Here is a 23038-nt window from a genome sequence, read left to right on the forward strand (position 1 = left end):
TTCCAAAATATAAATATAAAAGGACAAAAATATAGCAGATGATCCAAAGTCCCTATATCAATATGACAATGCCAGCATCTATTAGACTTAGAGCTATCTATTTTATTTAATCGAACTGGGGTCCAAAATATCCTAATATATACACACACACATGAGGCAGTGCTGCTAAGTCTTTGGCTTTTCTTGTTTCACCTACTTCTAGACTAATAATACTTTCATCACATTAAAATTGATTGTGTTGTATGGCTGATCTAAATTTCCATAATTGTAGCCTGCTTATTTAAATTTGTTAGCAGATCTGAAGTGAAAATGGCACAAAACAATGGAGATTTCACTGCAAAAGAGTGCTAAGTGGTGATGAAATATCTTTTCTTAAAGGGAACTCAGCCAAACAATTTTATGAAGATACATAGATAGATAGATATATGGGTGTATGTGAGTGTACTTTAATTTAAAGCAAGCATGCCTCTCAGGTATACAGTTATAAAATTATGCCTATAATCTCTAGGTGATCTTCCCTTGAAAATTCACAAACTTACCTCGAGTAGAACATTGCTCAGGCAAGAAAAAGAAAATGGAGAATAACAGCTGCACAGAATAAGCTGGCCATGACATGATGGCTCCCGCTGAAGGTATCCTAAAGAGAACCACATTTTAATGTGACTGATAGAGCCATCTAACTCTGCAGTAATATCTCCCCTTGTTTTGGTGTCCCACCCGCTGTGCTGAATTGGAGGTCAAAATGCTAGTCTTTGCCCTCCAGTATTTTGCAGTGAAAATACCAATATTACAATAACCCCCCCCCAAAAAAAATTAATATCAGTACTTGCTGCGAATTTCCCACATGAATAATAACCATATAATACACGTTGATAAGATAATCCTAAAATATAAAAATAGGTGCAGTGACCGGATTCTAAGACTGAGAGAACATTTGAAAAAAAACTGAGTGTAATTTACCTGAATTTCAAATATGGTTATTTAAGGGGTGCTGAAAAGTTCTCAGCCCAACCAGGACGAGAACGACGTGGATATAGTTCAATCGATGATCCGAAATCATGTTAAAACATAGAATTTCACTTCAAAATATACAAAATGCACACACATTTTAACAATTAAATAGCATTTGTAATAAAATGAAATAAAATTTAAAACTGAGTATTACCTTCTAGCGTCCTCGGGTTTGCTCGACCTTCAGCGAATGAAGCTCAGACATCCGTTTACCGTATAGTCCATTTATGTCTGTTTCCCCCTCTTGCCTCTCAGGCTTTTATATCACTGCTTGGGTTTTGAAGGGATTCATTAAGAACTTTAGACCAAATTGGAAGTGCCAAGTTCCACCCTATGAAAGAAAGCTTTTCTCAACTGCTGGAAAATATCCCAGATGACAGGAACACATCTGGGAAAACACTCCAATTGAGAAATAGTTACCAAAATTGTAAAAAATAATAATAACAATAAAGGTATTAGATCATTAAAGCAACATTACAATTTTGCAGTGAAATGGTTAATGTGGCTAGAAAACCTCAGACTGTGCTTCTGATTGGGTGAGCCCAATGTGGAGGCATTATTTTTATTGGGGGGGAAAATGACGGTCAAAAGCGTGACATTATCTGGGAAATGCTGTTACAAATGCAGGTATAAACCTGAATCTTGTAGCTAAAATATCTATGTTCATATATGAGGGGGTGCTGAAAAATTCTCAGCCCAACCAAGAAGAGAATGATGTGGATTTGGTTCAATCAATGATCGGAAACAATGTCAAAACATGGAATTTTGGTTCTGCAAATTAGCAGCTACACTGGCAAAATAATGCTCAGAATTTAGGAAGTTCGTTCCTTGGGCTGAGAACTTTTCTGCATCCCCTCATATGTAATAAAAGTGAGTCAAGTATAGGACAATCAAGCCATTGTGACATCGCTGATGAGGTTGACTCTGATTGGTTGAATGAGGCATTATGACATCACAATCTCAGCTCTGAAATTCTTCACGCTATGAAGGGACGCTGAAAAGTTCTCAGCCCAACCAAGTGGAGAATGATGTGGATATGGTTCAATCAATGGTCTGAAACAATGTCAAAACATGGAATTTTGTTTCTGAAAATTGGCACTTAACGAAATAAGATCAACACTCTTTTCAGCTATAGTGGCAATATAACGCTCAGAATTTAGGAAGTTCGTTGCTTGGGCTGATAACTTTTCAGCATCCCCTCATATGTAATAAAAGTGAGCCAAGTATAGGACAATCAAGCCATTGTGACATCGCTGATGAGGTTGACTCTTATTGGTTGAATGAGGCATTATGACATCACAATCTCAGCTCTGAAACTCTTCACGCTATGAAGGGACGCTGAAAAGTTCTCAGCCCAACCAAGTGGAGAATGACGTGGATATGGTTCGATCAATGATTTGAAACAACATTGAAACGTTTCTGCAAACTGGCCCTTAACGAAATAAGATAACGCTCTTTTCAGCTACAGAAGCAAAATAACGCTCAGAATTTAGGAAGTTGTTTGGCTGAGCTGAGAACTTTTCAGCACCCCCTCCTAAGCATGATTCAAAATGCAAGAAACCTACAAATCCATAGGTTTGCATGGTATTGAAAAGCCGTACTTTGGGCTGGATTCAGAAAATGGCACTCAAGATTGAGTGCCGAAAAAATCGTCACTAAGCATAATTCCCTGGTCTTTTGGAAATTTGCCGATCTTCCTGAGGGGTCCTTATATTAAGGCACGCTAAAGATTACCGTGGGCTAAATGCTAAGGCAACCATTATATTGCATGGGTGCCTTAGCATTTAGCACGCGGTAATCTTTAGTGAACCATAATAAAAGGACCCCTAAATTCTTTGGCCTCATTTTTTAATACTAAGGTGGTTCCTGAATTCGTCTTCCTGTTATTCTCAGTCACCAGCAGGCTTTTGACCTTTCTTCCTTCTCTCATTTTTGGACTTCAATTAATTTAACAACTGAATTTTCCTTTCCTACAATTCTCTCTGTAATGAATACAACTTTTACTTCTGCTGATAATTTCTTTCACCTCTCATTAAAAAAAAATAAACTACTTCTTATTTCTATTATTATTAACAGCTTCCCTTTTGCATGGAGACTCTATCCTGTTCATTCTTTATTGAATCAAACTTCCCTGGATTTCCAAAATCCTGCTATTGCATGGTCTCTAATCTGCACATGTTCAATTTCCCTCATTTCTGGAATAAGCTAGTACTCTCCACCCAAAGCAGTCTGATATTTGTGCCAGCCACTTACAGAAACCCTGTAACTCAGCTTTGTCAATGAGTTCTGTTACAAAATGGAACTGAACTAATCACCCATTATTATGTCCTCAGGTCTTAGTGCCACCTTTGATCATGTTGATCAATCACTTCTTTTCAGCTATCTATTAGCGATTGGTATAAAGCAGTGGTCTCAAACTCGCGCCCCGCCAGGTACTATTTTGAGGCCCTCGGTGTGTTTTTCATAATCACAAAAGTAAAATAAAACCGTTTCTTGATCATGTGTCTCTTTAGCTCTAAATGACAATATTATTATTAAGACTTAGCCAAAAGGAAAAATTTATAAACTATAAAGAGTTTCACCTCATGCAAAATTGTCATTAACTATTTTTTCTGAGGCCCTCCAAGAACCTACCAATCCAAAATGCGGCCTGCAAAGGGTTTGAGTTGGAGACCACTGGAATAAAGGATACTGTGCATGCCTGGTCTTCTTCCTAGTTCTAAAACTGTGGCTTTGCAGGTTACAGTTTACTCATTTTTTATCCACAAGGATCAACCCTCTATTGTATCTCTGACTTTTAATTCCTCAGTCTTTGGGTCAACCTCTCAGCTCCCAACATTTGACCTTTTTAGCCCTTCCCAATCCTTCCCATCATCAACTAGGCACCATAAGACATAGAACACAGAATGGCATTTTAAAAAGGATATCCAAGCCAAAGTCGGCATGTCTAAGTTGGTACATTGATAATGGACATCCATTTCTCATGTATTTACCTTACCTCCCCTCTTCGGAACTTGAGCTCTCTCCAAGTTTTCTGCAAACATCTGAAAACCTGGCTTTTCTCAAAAAATGTAAGTCTCCCTCCAACTTAGGAATCAAGGAAACTCTTCTATCTTGGCATCCCAAGTCCTCTAAATGTTCTTCACACTTCTACCTCTAACCCTCTGTTGTAGTTCCTTCCTATTTCTCCTACTGTAAACCGCGTCGAGCTCTACGAACGTGGAGATGATGCGGTATACAAACCTAAGGATTAGATTTTAGAAAGGGCTATACTTTGGCAAATGGACTTCTATGTGCTAGTTACATCCAGCATAAACATGCTTTTTATAAACTGAACTGTCCAAAATATGAACGGGTGAAAACAAGAGACATGCACCCAATTGTTTCTCTCTTATTCATGCATATTCTACTGGGAACCCCACAATTTACCCTTTACCACTGAGAATATTGACTATTTAAACCCACTCTCTTTTCTGTCTTTTCACCAGTTCTCAATCCATAAACGGACACGACTTCCTGGCCCATGAACTTCTGTCACTTTTGTCCTACGTACAGAGCTTCTTTGAGATGTTCAGCTATTTTATGTAATAGCCTGTACACACTTCCCTGTAGTCAACTTACAGTTAGACCTGCTTAGAAAATGTCTGGCCGCTACTGGGGAATCGTTACATTTTGCAAATATTTGGCCTCTGATCTGTTGGTTAATCATTACATATTTAGCATCAAATTCAGAATTAAATAATTCCTACATATGCACTATTTCCTGCCAACTAAAGTATTTTTAATTTTAATTCGGGGGGAATGCGGGAGCGGAGAGAGGGATGAAGGAAAGGGAAGCAACAGAGATGGATGTCTAATAACTACAAATGTTAACTGTTGGCCCTCCTCGGAAATTCATTTCTGGTTATTCGACGGGTAGAATGTTTGCAAAAGGAAGCCTAGGATCGCTCACAGGGATCAAACCTGACATTTAATCTTTCCACTATTGCAAGTGCAAATAATGTTCTTTGTGGAAAAAAAAAGAAAAATGGAGTCAAATTTCTTGCAGTCTCTCAAAACCATATTCTCAAAAGAGAGTTGAATAGCAGGAGAGAGAGCGTGTGCTTCTTGTATGTATTGATTTGGATCTTTCAGTGTGAAGTTTTATGTACATAGCTAGATGGCTGTAGAGTAGGAAGTGCCTGGGCATACATCTTTGAAGCGAGAGACTAGGAAATGACTTCTTGTCTCCTTGTTCTAACTACGTAATGGCAAAGTACTGACTGTCCAAACAAGACAAGTCCCTTTCTTAGTACCAGATGCATATGATTTAGTACATGGAAACTAATTGCAGTCAGATCCATTAATAATGAGGTAATGTCTCCAAATATTTTGCTGCATATTTCTTTGCCATATTAATTCTTGCTACATCACGGAGGCCTTGAGTACAAGAAAGTTCACGCAGCTCTCTAAGATCTTGAAGAAAAAAGGAAATTATTTTTAAAACGGTGTAATGGATTTTGAAGCCATTTTGGGCTTTTGGTGCACTATGGTAAAAGAGATGGTTCTGCCCTTTACAGCAGAGTTATAGAGAAGTGAATATTAGAAATAAGCATGAGTGCAAAATTAAAGCTAGGGGGAATCTATAATCCACAAGTCCTTCAAGCCAGGGGTTTCAGGTGTTTTGTGAACCCAAAATAGATTCAAAAGTCTCAGATCAATAGCAGTTCAGCCTATAAATCATAAGCACGGAAAAAAAGCTCCTCCTCTGCGATCTACACTTCTCCCTCCGTATTCGCTGTGAGAGGGGATTAACATTTTATTCCGCTTATTATGTAAACCGTATCAATTTTTTTAAATAAGTGAAATAAAACTTTAAGACTAATCTATTGTCTTGGGATTCCAGGAAGTTCTGTGGTGCAGAGCTGTTTCCGGTCAGTATTCCTGATATACAGCACTATCAAGCTCTGTGGGAGGAAGCTGCGAGACTGTGAGGTAATTACTGCGGAGTTTCATTATTTCTGAAAAAAAAGAGACTTGGAGATTCAGATAAGACTGAAGTGGATCGAATGTGTATGTTGAAACTCTGTGAGCTGATTTCATTTCAGCATTTTTTGTTTTTTTTTGGGGGGGGGGTCCTCAGAGGATCAGCTTAGAGAACGCACTGCCATCTCAAACCCGCCACGAAAAATCAATCGATAAATTTAAGACTAAATTAAAAACATTCTTATTTCAAGATGCGTTCTTCTGCTCTTGAATATCACTTATTCTTAAACACGCCAACCGCTTTCAAGAAGCGATCCCATCCCTAATGTTTTATCCTCTTCCCCTTCATTTCCTTTTTTTTTTTAAACTTCTAATAATGTAACTTTTTCCCTTTCCCTTCTTTTCTAACCACCACTATCTAGTATGTCTAGTCAAAGTCTCAATGTTCACGTCCCCACTCTAAATATTATTTTTATTAGCATTACTTTTATTCTATTTTAACTTGTAAACCGGCTAGATACCTGTTGATAGTCGGTATATTAAAATTTAATAAAACTTGAACTTGAAATTTGATAAAAGAATTATCTGTTCTTTCGCACATGTAGTTAGAAATACATGGCCTTAGCCTAAGAAGACACTGACTTGAGCCTGCAGTCATCCATGACTGCCATTACAGTACCATTGTATCAGCAGTCTGGCACCAGCACAGCCCACGATGGGCAGACAGCGTGAGCACTCCTGTGTTATCTGCCGGTGGCATGTATGGCGGTGCCTGTGTGGTAAGTACTGCCCTTTATGGTAAACGCAAGGAAGACGCCGGGCACAGCGTGGAAGAGAGTGGTAGAAATCTGGAATGCTCTTCCAGAGGCTGCTCTAGGGGAAAACATCCTCCAGGGATTCAAGAAAAGGTTAGATAAGTTCCTGCTGAACCAGAATGTACGCAGGTAAGGCTAGACTCAGTAGCGGCAATTCTTATGTTCTTATTTACCACCGAAGCGTTGCACTTCCTGTGAGCTAGTCGTTGCTATTATTGCACGCTAAGTGCAAAACCTTATCACGCCTTAGTAAAAGGGCTCCCCCAAGACTGGATCATCTGTCTCGGGCTCTCTGAGAAAGATGTTCATTCTAAACTACCAGTGTACAAATCTAAAACTCCACTGGCATGGACAAGCCCTACATGAAGAACACTGGAAAATCATTTCTACTGCAGCTGTTGGGATAACAATTTTGCCAACAGGGTTCCAAGATAAGGCATGAAGATTACTATAACAAAACTTTTAACATGTGCAGAACTGTTAATAAAATGTTGAGCAAAACTTTATTTGCATATCTTCTGTTGTAACATTTCTCTTTGGTAAAAAAAAAAAAAACCCACAAAAAAAACAACCCCAAAAAAACCCAGACAAAAATTAAAAAAAAACAAAAAAAAAAACACATTAAAAAAACAATTGTTTGGCATATTGCTTAGAAAATTAACATAAGAGAAAATGTACTGTACATAGATTTCAGAAAAATAGAATACATCTTAGTCATTTCTACCCGAGTTTGTTTCTGCCCTTATACAGTGTATTGACACCAATTATTATGCTGATTAGGACTTGCTAGATATGGTTGGAATAGAAATATGGCCCCTCCCTTCTCTTTATTAATGGCTGGTTCAGAGACAATGAAAGGTAATAGTGCTATAAAGAATATTATAACACAAAGCAGAAGAGATTTATATAATCATGATTGCTCTAAAACAGAACGGGAATGCTATGGCTGAAATTCATAAAGTCTTGGGAAGGTTTTTGTAGGGGGTACAACCATCCATTGGTACCCTTCAAGTCACTTTCTTGCTCACTGTCTGATAATGTCACCAAAAGGAGGAGCATAACTTAGATCTGTGACGCTCAAATCTTTCTTGGGGAAGCATTAGCCGGTGAGGTTTTCAAGGTATCCACAATGAAGATACAGGAGATATATTTGCTTACATTGCCTTTGTGGCATGAAACTTTCTCATGCTTCTTCGTTGTGAGTATCTTGAAAATTTGATAAGCTATTACTTCCCTAAATATCATTTTTATTATGCATGGAGCAGGTAAAAATACAATGTTGATCAGAGAAATAACCAAATGCAATCATTAAGACATGCAGCGGACACAGATATCTAAACTGATATCACGAGAGTTTCCCACATTTCCAAAAAGACTGTATTAACCCTACAGTGCATTGTAAAGAAGGGTAATGTTTCAAAATCACTAGATAGATCTCTGTTGTCAACTATTTAGTAACATTAAAGATATTTTAAAGGTTATTTTAGAATGATGAAACAACCTGAAATGCCTTGTAATGTTGTTGGTCTTCAAACGGTCATTTCCTACAAATGAACTTCTGTGCTCTTATTTTCTTGAGAGGAAATGGACAATTCTCTGAGGTGCAGCTTGCAACGTTTGCAACATCCTTGGAAAATTTCTGCCCCTTGTAATAAATATATAAATTGCATAAGCTCCTCTTTCTCATTCCATGAAAACTAGAACAGAAGAACGAAGGATGACCATCGAGTAGTTGTCTGAGAAAAGGTGTTCAATGAAGACAACTGTTTTCCAGCTGTAAAGATTGAGACAGCCAATACAGAAGGCAGGCAGTGACCATCCCCGGGGGATCTATGGCAGTGGTTAAAATACTTCTGTGACTTCAATAGTGCTTTCAATATGGATATGCAGACACAGCGATATAAACTATGAATGTCGTCTGATACTCAATGGTTCTGTCTGAACTGTAGGACAACGATCGCACTTTCATCCTGTAAGTCTCTGGTGTTTTCAGAGGTCTCGTTGTGAACACAACCCCTTTATAATTTTCATCTCTTATGGCAAAGGGAAGTGTAGGGTTTTCATCAACTACAAGGAATGTTGTCCTGGGATGCATTACTCCATCTTGCGTGTAGGCAACTAGGCGAATTAAGTCCTGATTGGCAGTGATTCCATACGGCAGTGAAACAAGCTTGTATTCCAAGGCATAGGGGCTAAGAGCACATTCCAAGTCATTGGGAAGACAATGCTTGAGACAGAATCTAAAAATAAGAAGATAAGCTCAAAATATCACACAACACTAAATCTGAATTTACAGCAATAAAATGTGCATACATAAACATCAGATCCCTAGGCCCCAAAACTGAGATCATAAAGGACTGGATAGAACAGAAAGACTAGGATGCCTCTTCCTCACAGAAACATGGCTAACCTCAGACACTGACCCCAGAATAACGGAAGTTTGCCCACAAGGCTACAAAAAACAAATAGTTTGTAGAGACAAAAAACAAGGAGGAGGACTGGGCATCCTGGCCAAAAACACTCTACATATAGCGCTACAGGACAAAACCTCCACCCCACACATGAATTTACTCGCCTGTCAATTATCGGGCCCCACACTTAAAGGAACCCTAACCTGCCTACTTTGCTACATAACACCAGGAAAATGGAACTTAGCAAAATCAGAATTCTAAGAATTTATACACAGAAACTCCCTCACATCAACATACAACCTATTCCTAGCCGATCTTAACCTACACCTGGAAGACGAATCTTCCAACCAAACAGAAAACCTCCTCTCATTCCTCAAAACCCTATCCTACAGAATCCTAGACCCACAAACCACACACGAGAAGGGCCACCAACTCAACATAGCAGCCTTCATGTCCCAACAGTCCACCACACCAGAAATTCACACAACAAATGGAACATGGTCACACACCCTCTGGTCAGACCACTACATGTACACCTTCAAAATCAACTGGACACAGGGCAAAACCAAACAAAATAACCAAAGCTTAACATACGAAGCACACAAAAAGATTGACCCACCTAAATTCTGTAACAAAGTAGACACCATGATACAAGATGGAAACCCCAAGGACTTCATTAACCACTGGTGCACCCTAAGCACATCCATCCTCGAAGACATGACACAACCGCAGAAAAAGACCAGAATCTGCAGACGCTCAGATAAATGGTTTGACGAGCTACTGCAACTCAAACGACAATGCAGATGTCTTGAATGAGAATGGAGAAAAAACAAACGAGAACGCACAAAACAACCTGGAGAACACTGAACAAACCATACAAACAAAAGCTAAAAGAAAAAAGAAAAGCATAATACACCAATCAGATAGGCATAGTAATCCAAGACACCAAAAATCTTTTCAAACTACTAAAGGCACTCAAAGACACCAAACCCTACCTGGCCACCAAAACCGCCCCTCCCCCCACAGCCAATCAATTGGCTGAATTCTTCAGAAACAAAATTATCAACAGCCAGAAACACCTTCACCGGGACCCCAAACCACCTCGACGAAATCTCAATACCACCTATAGAAAATGAGGCCTACGCAGCAGAAAGAAACTGGTCAGATTTCCAAGACACACAATGGCATGACCTAGACCAGTGGTTCCCAACCCTGTCCTGGAGGAACACCAGGCCAATCGGGTTTTCAGGCTAGCCCTAATGAATATGCATGAAGCAAATTTGCATGCCTATCACTTCCATCATATGCAAATCTCTCTCATGCATATTCATTAGGGCTAGCCTGAAAACCCGATTGGCCTGGTGTTCCTCCAGGACAGGGTTGGGAATCACTGACCTAGACAAACTCTACAAAAAATACAATCATGCAGCCTGCGACCTCAACCATTGTCCCCCATACCTGTTAAAAGCCGCCAGCACTAGATTCTGCACCTACCTCATGCGGTGGATTAGTTACATGCTCACAGAGGGTCAATTTCCACAAGACCTTTCCGAAATCATCATAACCCCTATCTAAAAGACCCAAAGGGAGCAATAGATCAGTCATCCAGTTACAGACCTTTAGCCTCAATATTGCTATACGTCAAACTAATGGAAGGCATTATAGCAAAACTTCTCACCGAATACTTAGAAACCCACAACATACTTCACCCCTCACAATCAGGCTTCAGAGGCAACTACAGTACAGAAACACTACTAGTCTCTCTCCTAGAAACAGCCAAACAACACCTAAGCAAAGGCAAAAAAAATGCTACTCAAACAATTCAATCTCACAGCGGCATTCGACCTAGTAGATCACAACATCCTACTACAAAGACTGGAGGCAATAGGAATCATAGGTAAAGTCTACAATTGATTTGAAGGATTCCTCCGCTCAAGAAGATACAGAGTAAAAGCAAAGAATGAACAATAAGAATCCTAGAATAACCCTTGCGGAGTCCCCCAAGGCTTCCCACTATCACCAGCACTCTTCAACCTTTACATAGTCACACTTGGCACATGCTTAGACAAACTAGGCATAACGTCATACAGCTATGCAGACGATATCACCATCCTCCAGCCTTTTGACCAAACCACCCCAACACAACAAACAAACTACACATTGCACTAGAAACAGTGTCAAAATGGATGAGAGACCACAAATTAAAACTGAACCAAGATAAAACCAAATTCTTACTTCTAGAAAGAAATAAAACCCCAAGCTTCCGACGATAAAAAAAATTCTTCGATAGGGCATCATTTAGATTATTGGTACAATCATCCATTCTGTCCATTCTGGATTATTGTGATATAATATATGTGGGATCCCAAAAAAAGCTTCAAAAAAGACTGAGACTTATACAGGATACGGCAGTCCGTTTAATTTTTGGGCTGAAAAAACATGATCATGTTACTTCATCCTACAACCAGTTGCATTGGCTGCCTTTTGAGGCTAGAGTACTGTTTAAGTTTGGTTGCACCAATTTTAAAGTACTGTTTGGTATGGCTCCTAATTACTTGTCTCTGTGTTTTGAAAGATATAGACCTAAAAGAATAATTCGAGGGCAATTATTAAGCCTTGTCGTTACAAGAGATTCTTTTGATATGTTGCTTGATTTTCAGGCAGATAAAATGGATTCATGGCTAAGTTCTATTATTTCTCAGGCCCATCCATACATGTCCTTTAGGAAACTATTGAAAACTGATTTATTCAAAAAGTTGATGCTTCAAAATATGGATTGGAAATTTGCACATTGATTTTACAGTTGTACTTATTAAGGAATATCTATCTATTTTCGCGAATGCATTTTATTCAATTACTGTATAATTTTAATTGTTTTTAGATTTCATACTTTTATTCACAGTTTGTATATTTTTAGTACTGTATGTGAACCGCCTGGAACTATGAGGTAGGGCAGTATATAAAAATAGAATTATTATTATTATATCCCTTACAACCCAACCTAAAACTGCTAGGAATAATGATAGACAAAGGCTGCACCAAGCAACTTCAAATCAGCAAAACGGTTCAGAAGGCATGTGCAACCGTACGCAACTTAAGACAAATCCAAAAATACTTCAATAATGAACAATTCAAACTCATAGTACAGTACAAGTGCTAATCCTAGAACATGAAATAGTTCCCATGAAGGCTGCAGGTACTTTAATCACCTATTGGGGTTCTTTGTAAATAAGAGTCCCCCAGAATTTTACAGATATGAAAATAGTACTGGGCAAGAGCTTAGAATGAAATAGGTATTTGCAAACAACTAATATGGAAGCTGACACAGACCATTTACTAAAATGCTGATTTGTACTGCTTAAATTACTGTATACTTGGAAAAAATTTGGAAGAGAAATTCATTGCAGTCTAAAGGCAGTACCCTAAAACAGGACGCTACTATAATCATCTGGAGAAAATATGAGAATGGGTCCAACATTCAAAGGATTTACGCTCCCATGAATGTTGGAGCACTTACCTTGTCGGCTCGCAATTAAAACCTCTACCACGGTTTTGTAAAAGGAGCCCTTTGAGATTTGTGTTCCTAAAATTGTCTTTTTTTATAAACTTTACTATAGCTGAGAGCTTCAACATATCTCAAAAATTTCACTAAACCACTAAATTTAAGAGCATAAAAGTAGGTGGCAACAGGAGTGGATTTAGGGAGAAAAAGTAGGAGCTTAGGGCTGATTTTCAACACTAGGAGGGGCATAATCAAAAAAACGTCTAAGTCCCCTTTTGGCCTAAGTCAGTAGACGCTGAAGTTGGCAGCAGGGAAATGTCCAATCTCAAAAAAAGTCCAAATTGAGGGGTTTTTTTGAGAATGGCCTATCTGCACGTTCAGTAATTTACTGGCCTAGACTGCCACTACTTCTATCCCTACACCACATTTCCAACCCAAAAATCGCCCAAGTCCCAAACGCCAAAACCCAGACCTTTTAGGCGAAGGAGGGGCCAGTCCTTCGCCTAAAAGCAGGATTCTGTAACCGGCATCTGTCAAAAAACAATGCCGGTTACAGAATCCTATAACTGGCCCATCTCTCATCGCAACAATTGCAACCACCCCCTGACAAAACTCCAAACCGGCAGGGAAGATGGCACCCCCGAACCGCCTTCCCCCCCAAATACAGGCAGGAGGGATCCCAGGTCCTCCTGCTCACGGTGCACCCCCACTCCCCTCAAATAAGGGCAGGAGGGAGCCCAGGCCCTCCTGCCCATGGCGCACCCCAACACTCCCACCCCCCTCGAATATGGGCAGGAGAGAGCCCAGGCCCTTCTGCCTACGGTGCACCCCTGATACCCCCAGGCCCTCCCTCGTTCCGGCCCATTAGATTTGCCACCCAAACTTCCAAAACTCCTTGACCTCATTACAGAGCAGGGTTTACGTCTCTGTCAGCCATTTATGCACTTTTCAGTCAACGTTCCAGAAGCATTTCATTAAAAAACTTACCCAGTCAGTGGATCACGTTGATAGTTTGAAGGGCAAGGTGTGTCAATACACTGGTAGCTTCCCCTCGTGTTGAAGCACATACGATTTGAACCACAGTGAATATTCTGCTCCAGGCACTCATCAATATCTGATTGCAAAAAACAACATTCACTAAGACTTGGATAAACCAAATAATAAACTGGGCCTCTTCTCCCTTGAAAAGAGGAGACTGAGAGGGGACATGATCGAAACATTCAAGATAATGAAGGGAATAGACCTAGTAGATAAAGACAGGTTGATCACCCTCTCCAAGGTAGAGAGAACAAGAGGGCACTCTGTAAAGTTAAAAGGGGATAGATTCCATACAAACGTAAGGAAGTTCTTCTTCACCCAGAGAAAACTGGAACGCTCTTCTGGAGGCTGTTATAGGGGAAAACACCCTATAACAAAGTTAGACAAGTTCCTGCTGAACCAGAACGTACACAGGTAAGGCTAGACTCAAATAGGGCACTGGTCTTTGACCTAAGGGCCGCCACGGGAGCGGACTGCTGGGCACGATGGACCACTGGTCTGACCCAGCAGTGCCAATTCTTATGTTCGTAAGCACTTTTGTAAGACAGCAGACTAGAGAGGCAATTCTAGATGGTTTAAACTTGCAGAAAATGTCATTTACAAATTTAAATCCACATACAGATTTAAGTACAATTTAGAACATATATTACTTATACAGTACAGTATATGTATTGCTTTGGCTTGCACGTGTTTCAAGGGAGTGTGGTTTTGGGCAGACTTTGAAAGCATATGTGTTTTCCATATTGTTATTTACACTCACTTCCAGTCATGTGTAACTGTGGGCTAACTTCTTGTTTAGGCCTGGACTTGGCAAATAGGCAGCAGAATGGGGTAGGCGACTGACACCATGACATAATGAATATAGAGCATGTGGCAGGCCAGGAGACTAGCTTGTTTGCCCTTATCCCCCAACCAAAAAGGAATTCTACTTTCCCTAGCTTGGGAAGAGAGGAAAATGTGCTTTAAACTCCTTAATTAGACCCTCCTTGTATATGCAGTTTTAAAAATCACTTACACATATACAGTGCAGAGTGATGATGCTCTTTTATGAACTTTTTTTTTAGATGTTCCCTCTATATGTCACCAAATACATGCATTTTTCCTCACTCTTAATAAGAATTTTCACATTCAGCAAGCCTTTTGTAAAATGTACTTCAATTTTTCACTTTCCAGATCTAGACGACCTAAATAAAATTGAGCTTTATATACAGAAAAGAATGGAAAAACAGAAATCCACAGAGTGGAACTACAGGATAGGGTATTTTGCATTGCATCCCATAGTAAAAAGATTTTCAGTTGGTCTCCACAGGAAAATCTAGATTTTCTCTCTTATGAGCATGGCAGTGCATATTTTAAAATCCTCTACTGGTATAGAAAGGAGGGAGCCCTAGCCACTGAGGACACGAGGAAACATTTAATCTTCTTTTTTTAAGAGTATTTGAAAAGCTCAACATATTTTCCCTTGATACCTACATCAAAGCCAAAACTGGAATACAGCATCGGATTTTGTATTACTTACATACTATAGATATGAAGAAAGACTAAAGAGACTGGGGCTCTTCAGCCTGGAAAAGAGATGGATGAGGGGGGATATAATTGAGGTCTAAAAAGGCCTGAGTTGTGTAGAACTGGTCATTGATTTTTTTTACCTTTCCATAAAGTACAAAAACATGGGGACACTCAATGAAATTACAAGGGAATAATTTTAAAACAAATAGGAGGAAATGTATATATATTTTTACTCAAAGAATAGTTAAGCTCTAGAACGCGTTGCCAGAGGATGTGGTTCTAGCAGTTAGTGTAGCTGGGTTTAAGAAAGATTTGGACTAGTTCCGGGAGGAAAAGTAGCAGACAGGCATGAAGGAAGGCACTGCTTGCCCTGGGATTGGTAGCATGGAATGTTGCTACTATCTGGGTTTCTGCCAGGTGCCTGTGACCTGGATTGTCCACAGTTGGAAACAGGAAACTGATCATGTAAAATCTGAAATTGATATGCATCTCTCTTAAGAGATAGTATGGGACTCAGATACACCTTGGTGCCTTTGTTGGCCTGCAATATGAAAGAGAGAAGGTACCTCTAAACCTTTATTGTTGATGAGCCAAAGAAGCATTAGCAGTTGAGATTTGCAATACTGATGAGATCAGGGTGCAGAGATAATAGAATGGGGAAATGGGGAAGGGTCCCTCCCGTCTGTGCCCTTCTCGTCCTCTGCCAACTCCAGACTCCATCCCTTCTATCTTGCTGCGTTGGAACAAACTGTCCAAATCCCTATGGCAGGCTCCATCTCTGGCCCATCTCTTCAAGACTGCTTTCAACTCCTAGCTCCTTTCACCTTGGGTTCTGCATAACCAACCCTATATGTCATGTTTATCTGTCCAAGTTAGATTATAAGCTCTTCCGAGCAAGGACTGCCTACTAAATGTCAAAATGTACAGCGGTGCGTACACCTTTCAGTGCTATATAAGTGATAAATATTAGCAGCAGTAGAAGGGAGGGTCAGGGCTTAGCAACTTGAAAGGCAAAGAGGAAGAATGTGGAGCGTGGGAGATGATTCCACCCTGTCTCACTGCCTTTTCACTCAGGAGATATGTAATATGAATGATGTCTACATTATCTAGGACTTTTCAAAGGGAACATCCTTGCATAATGTGAGTAATGGGAACATTTTCCTGTTAACCACTTAAATTTTTAAGGGACCCTTTTACTAAAGGGCTAGTTGGTTAATGCTTCCACGCCCATTCTCCACCCAGGTCCATAGTCTGTTATTGAGAAAGACGTGGGGGAAGCCACTGCTTGCCCTGGATCGGTAGCATGGAATGTTGTTGCTCTTGGGATTCCGGAACCCTGCTACTCTTTGGGGTTCTAGAATGTTGCTACTCTTTGGGTTTTGGCCAGGTAGGATTGGCTACCATGGGAACAGTCTACTGGGCTTGATGGACCATTGTTCTGACCCAGTAAGGCTATTCTTATGATCTTATATGACCCTCTAAAAAATATTTCTAAGAAAATAGGTCACGCTAAGCGTGTGTTAACTAACAGGCAAGGTACCACAAAATGCTTTAATGTGTTTTGCAGTAGCCTGCTTTTTACACGCTAAGGACACACTAGGGCAGGGGTGTCCAACCTTTTGGATTCCCTGGGCCGCATTGGCCGAAAAAAATGTTTCTGGGGCTGCACAAATACGCAAACTCTGCAGCAAGACAGAGGAGGGAGCCAGCAAGATGGTAAACACTAGGGGGCAGCAGAGGAAAACACTGCATCGCCCTCGACCGGGGCCGCACAAAATACTTTACGGGGCCGCATGCGGCCCTCGGGCCACAGGTTGGACACCCCTGCACTAGGGCTTAACATCGTTTAGTAAAAGGAGCCTTAAATGCCTCGTTTTGCCTGCAAGAAGCCCATCTGTGCTCCAGCAATAAATGAATAGGGAGAAAAGAGAGCAGGTGTATTTTTCTTACCTTGACAGGTTTTGCCATTGGGCATGAGACGATACCCAGCTGGACAGAGACACTGATAACTTCCTGGGACATTTCTGCATTCATGTTGACAAACGTCTCTGTTTTCACACTCATCAAGATCTGCAAAAAGCAAGATCAAATGTAAATCCCCCCCCAAAAAATCAAATAGAGAGAACTCTTACTTCTTAAACTGGCTATCACTTCTGATCACCCCAACGGTGACTCTTGGGGGACTGTTTACCGAGGTGGGGTGCATTTAATGTGCAGTAAGTGCAAAGATTGTGTGCTTGGGCGGGTCATGTGTATTCCTACAAGTTAGGTGCATTGTTAGAGAATACGCCTGATCCACGCACAACTAAGGTGCAGACATATGATCGGACACGTAGCGTGATTCTATAAACTGCGCAGAACTCTGGAGGCGACATAGATAGAATTTAGCCCAACTGTAACATTTAGTCACAGACATTTATACAAGCTACACCTAAATGCTGGCGCATAATTGCTGACGTATGCTAGTATTCCAACTAAGGAAGGAATTTGCGCTTAGCGCACAGCATCCTGGTGCCTAACCTTGGACAACCTGTACGGAATTACCTCTTGAGCGTTGACAGCAATGCACAGTCCACACCCATTCTGCACCCACAGCCGGCCCACTTCCTGCCTCGTAACGCAACCCGCAGTTCGTATGCAAATTAGCATGCCCAATTCTGCAGGCCCAGCAAGAGTTACAGTGCACAAAAGGGGTAGCCCTACAATCAGATGCTTCCATCCCAAGGACGTAGGGTGAGATCTTATTCTAAACGGGCATCTGGTTACCCAGATTCTGTTATAAAACACAAGAGTAACCTAGTATTAGTTTATTGCATAACTGCAGTCGGATAAATGTGGCAGGGCACATGTACTTAAGAAATTCTATAAACTATATATGTAAGTAGGAGCTCCACCCATTCCCCGTCCATGTGTGCATCCTCTTGCATTTTCGTGCACGTCCGGCGATGTGCGTTAGGCCAGCTGTATTTAACGGTCGTAACTGCAAACCGTGGCCATGTTACAACTTCGAGTTAGCTCCCTCAATCGGTAAGCAACTAGTTTTTTTAGTTTAGAATATTCGAGAGAGGCAGTATCTGTTGTTAGTTTGTCTTTTTATACATGAGAAAGCAAGGCATATTGTAATTTCATTGTAGTTTCCCTCGACCCTGGAGAAAGGTTTCTTTTTTTGAAACATGCATGTCGGGAGAGGTGAAGACAGGACAGTTCCGTTTGTCATGAATATATAGAAAATTTTAAGAAAAATCAAGTTAAAAAACAATGAGAAAAATTCGAAAATGAGCATACTAGGACCGACGAAGAGTTAAACAATCGGTGTTTTATACCCGATGGTGGTCTGAAGGTCCATACATTCCAGAAATACTATCATAAGAGTGTCTATCAGAATACTTATTGTTAGTCCTTAGTGTGAAATTAACTAAGACAACTATAGTACATGATTTTATTGCTACTTAAATGACGGAAGATAAAGACCTGAATGGTCCATCCAGTCTGCCCATAAGTTAAAAATAACACTTAGGCACCCTGCACCTACTTTCATGGGTAAGGGTACATGTGCTTGTGTAAACGTTAGTATTCTGTAAATTTACACACATAAAGGGCATTTAAATGCAGGCACCCAGGCCCGGATTCTCTAAACGGTGCCAATATCAGCAGCCACGTTTAGAGAATCGCGCCTCCAGGAAGGCACAGTCCTGTTTGTTCTTGATTCCTTCTCATTTTTTAGAGAGCTCTTAAGATTATCCATGTATCCCATAACATGCACCTAATTGGGAGAATAATTATTTATTAATCCATGGAACGCGCTTCCGGAGGTTGTGATAAGCCAGAGCATACTACAGGGTTTCAAGGAAGGTTTAGAGAGGTTCCTAAAGGATGAGGGGATTGAGGGTTACAGATAGACGTAGAGGTAGGTTACAGAAATGGTCAGGAACCACTTCACAGGTCACAGACCTGATGGGCCGCCGCGGGAGCGAACCACTGGGCGTGATGGACCTCTGGTCTGACCCAGTGGGGGCAACTTCTTATGTTCTTATTGCAAACTCTTTGTACACAAAAAGAATGGTTAGGCAAAAATTCTATTTTGCAATGTAAATTGCCTGAAACAAATTCATCAAAAATATTTATCTATTTTTATAGTATGTACTGTGCTCAGTGATCATTTTCAGCCTCAACTACTCCGCATACAAAGGCAAGTGAGATCTACCATCATTACACATTTCTTAGCATATGAGGGACCACTGAAAAGTTCTCAGCCCAACCAAGAAGAGAATGATGTGGAGCCATGAAACTTACAAGTTATTCAACGTTTATCTTGACGCTTTTCGTTTCAATGATATGAAATGAAACAAAAAGTGGCAAGAAAAATGTGGACTAACTTGTAAGTTTCATGGCCCCACATTATTCTCTTCTTTGCTGGGTTGAGAACTTTTCAGTGGTCCCTCATATAAATCTATACAACAGGGAAAAACTAACTTCAGTTCTTAATAACTCATGAAATGTTCAAAAAGTCATATTTGTTTGTCACCTGACGATATGCCATGATACCGCCAAGGAGTTACATTTCTCTGTCTCCAGCAACGAAACTATAAGTGGATTCACAGGGTTTCCACAGTCACTCTTCACAGATCCTGACCCCTGACACAGATTCATATTTTGCCCAAAATGGCTTCCTCAGGGAACTGAAATAGCAGGCATTTGGCTGATGGTGGCATTAGGCAGGAAGACTGGTGCGGGTGGATCTGTGTCAGTGGCTCGAAGAATATTTTGGCCAAGTTTGTGAAGAGTGACTGTGGAGACACTGTGACTCCACCTACAGTTTTGTTGTTGGAGACAGAGAAGTACAACTCGTTGGTGACTGTGGAATTATTTAACAGGTTTCAAGCAAAGGTGACTATTTGAACATTTTAAGAGTTATTAAGAACTAAAGTTAGTTTTTGCACACATATGTGCATACTTCTCAGAACCCAAATTCGCCCAACGACTGTACGCTTTTGTACTGTCTCGCTTAGACTACTGCAATACACTACTAGTGGGCCTGCCTACCAAAACTCTCTCCCGCCTCCAAAGAGTGCAAAATGCTGCAACCACAGTCGTTACCCCTGTATTAGCTTCCATGTACTGGCTGCCCATTCAAAAACGCTGCGCCTTCAAGGCCCTGGTCCTCGCTTTCAAAACCTTCCATGAAACGATTCCGTACTACATGAAAACTAAACTACAAATCTACTTCCCAAATCGACCATCGAGGTCCCAAGGAGAAAAATGACTGACCATACCTCCTGGCCACTCCCTCAAAACTGAAACAGCCCACAAACGCTCCTACTCACATTTCATACCCAGACTATGGCACACCATCCCCCCCATCTGTTAAAACACTAAGAACATAAGAATTGCCGCTGCTGGGTCAGACCAGTGGTCCATCATGCCTCATGCGGCGGCCCTCTGGTCTAAGACCAGCACCCTAACTGAGACTAGCCCTACCTGCGTATGTTCCGGTTCAGCAGGAACTTGTCTAACTTTGTCTTCAATCCCTGGAGGGTGTTCTCCCCTATGACAGACTCTGGAAGAGCGTTCCAGTTTTCTCTGGGTGAAGAACTTCCTTACGTTTGCACAGAATCTATCCCCTTTCAATTTCAGAGAGTGCCCTCTCGTTCTCCCTACCTTGGAGAGGGTGAACAGCCTGTCCTTATCTACTAAGTCTATTCCCTTCAGTACCTTGAATGTTTCGATCATATCCCCTCTCAATCTCCTCTGTTTGAGGGAGAAGAGGCCCAGTTTCTCTAATCTTTCGCTGTACGGCAACTCCTCCAGCCCCTTAACCATCTTAGTCGCTCTCCTCTGGACCCTTTCGAGTAGTACCGTGTCCTTCTTCATGTACAGCGACCAGTGCTGGACGAAGTACTCCAGGTGAGGGTGCACCATGGACCGGTACAGCAGCATGATAACCTTCTCAGATCTGTTCATGATCCCCTTCTTTATCATTCCTAGCATTCTGTTCGCCCTTTTCACTGTTGCCGCACATTGCGCGGACGGCTTCATCGACTTGTCGATCATAACTCCTAAGTCCCTTTAGATGGACTTTGAAGCTTCAAGGCTGTGAAAACCTTTCTCTTCACAAACCCAGCGCCTTAAGGACAGGTTCCCAGAAATGCCATTCAGAGTCAATGCACCTTCGCCACCTACTCTCACCAGATGCTGCTTAGTGGATATGTTTTATTGTCATGTCTATATTGTAAATTATGTCATCTCTGTCCTGTCTCGATTATATTGTGGATGTAATTTGTAACCCGTTCTGGGCTCCTTTGGGAGGACGGGTTAAATAATTGACCAAACAAATAAATAAAATGTGCCAATTCTTATTGGCATATACATGCATCTACATGCATCTATGTATATTGACATTTTGAGTCCCCTTGATAAAATTACCCTCAAGACAGCTGCTCCCAGCTACAAGTGCTTTCAAAATTACATTTCTGATATTCTGTCTAGAAAATAAACCTTTATTTAAAGCTTTGCCATGACAGTTGTCCTTTAATGGCACTGGCACTAGAGTAATTAAATTGCATGTTTAATCCTGTATTAGTCTGTTCCCTTTAGCCTCTTTCTTTCCTGATGTCCCATCATTCTTCCTTCTACCCCCGTCTTCCCTTTGTAACCTTCACTCTCTCTCTTTTTCCAGTTCTTTCCCTCATCTGCAGCCTTCTGTCCTTTTTTACAACTTCTCCTCCTCCTTCCCTTTGTGATGGGGGCTCTCACAGGGCAGGAGCATAGTAAGATCGCTCCTGCCCCGCTTCACTGCTAGACCACCAGGGCTTTAAAGGTAAAATCTGCAGGAGTCAGGGAGGTAGGCGGCTGGTTTAGAGTTGGCTGGGACAGGATGCGGGAAGGATTGCTCCTGTCTCAGCTCACCGCTGGACCATCAGGGCTTCAGGCAGGCCTGTAGTGGCTGGGTAAGAAGAGATGGAAGGAAGGAGGGTTGGGTGCAAGGCAGGGCGCTTGAATATAAACCCTCTGGTTTATTTTCCTCCCTTTTGGGGGGAAAAAAGGTTACCTCGGTTTATATTTGGGTCAGTTTATATTTGAGTATATACCGTACTATTGCCTATTTGGTAGGTGGAAAGGGCTCATGCACTAATCCTACACCACTCCATTAGCACATAGTAATGTAGATACGCTTAATGATTTGCACAGAAATGTTTATCCCCAGACACGCCCCATCTGTGATAAAACTAAAAACATTTTGCGCGTGCAGATTTGAAAGTTACCACAGGATGCCTGAGTGCGTCCTGAAGTAAGCCATTTTAAGCTGAAGTAAGCATGCACTAGTGCCTACTACAGCTTTGTAAAAGGACCCCTAAGGAAAGAATTCTCCTTAGTGTCTTCTTCCACCTTCAAAATGAAAACAAATTGTGGCCTTAGGGCAATATTCTATAAATGGTGCCCCAAACATCAGCGCCAAATAGAACGGGCCTAGTGTGATTCTATAAAAGTTTCAAGTTTCTTAAATTTTTTTTTACCGCTCAATCAGACTTCTGAGCGGTGTACAATAAAAATACAGTTTGTGACAAAAATAGGGTTTGCATTTGACAATTAAAATCTACGTGACATACTCAGACAAAGACAGACGGGAGCAGATGGAAAAAGGGGTAGGAACATCCATATTTTGAGAAAAGAGTACAATTAGGGAGAAAATGACAGGGAAGGGAAAGATGACGCCTTCGCTGTCGGCGTCTGTTTAGGTATCGAATGCATCTCTACACAAAAATGTCTTCAGCTTGGCTTTAAAATGA

The 23038-nt window shown here is 41.0% G+C and overlaps 2 protein-coding genes across 8 annotated transcripts in view; both read right to left on the reverse strand.

Annotated features, from left to right (window-relative positions):
* The window catches only part of PRG4 (proteoglycan 4), a 55798-nt gene extending 53894 nt beyond the window's left edge, over positions 1-1904 (reverse strand). For 4 of the 6 annotated variants that reach the window (XM_033961298.1, XM_033961296.1, XM_033961297.1 and 1 more), the window contains exons 1-2: positions 1166-1903; positions 540-637 (exon numbers count right to left, since the gene is read on the reverse strand). In XM_033961298.1, the coding sequence (XP_033817189.1) occupies positions 540-615 (76 nt within the window). In that variant the 5' untranslated portion in view covers positions 616-637; positions 1166-1903. Of the gene's footprint in view, positions 1-539; positions 638-1165 lie in introns of all 6 variants that reach the window. The other 2 variants (XM_033961295.1, XM_033961299.1) reach the window with 2 other exon arrangements.
* A 4378-nt stretch (positions 1905-6282) lies between these two features.
* The window catches only part of HMCN1 (hemicentin 1), a 461110-nt gene continuing 444354 nt past the window's right edge, over positions 6283-23038 (reverse strand). For both annotated transcript variants that reach the window (XM_033960229.1, XM_033960228.1), the window contains 3 exons: positions 17202-17321; positions 13692-13818; positions 6283-9031 (listed from right to left, as the gene is read on the reverse strand). In XM_033960229.1, coding sequence (XP_033816120.1) covers positions 8665-9031; positions 13692-13818; positions 17202-17321 — 614 coding nt within the window. In that variant the 3' untranslated portion in view covers positions 6283-8664. The remainder of the gene's footprint in view (positions 9032-13691; positions 13819-17201; positions 17322-23038) is intronic.

This window comes from Geotrypetes seraphini, chromosome 10, assembly GCF_902459505.1.
Source record: "Geotrypetes seraphini chromosome 10, aGeoSer1.1, whole genome shotgun sequence".
In the NCBI taxonomy this organism is placed as follows: domain Eukaryota; kingdom Metazoa; phylum Chordata; class Amphibia; order Gymnophiona; family Dermophiidae; genus Geotrypetes; species Geotrypetes seraphini.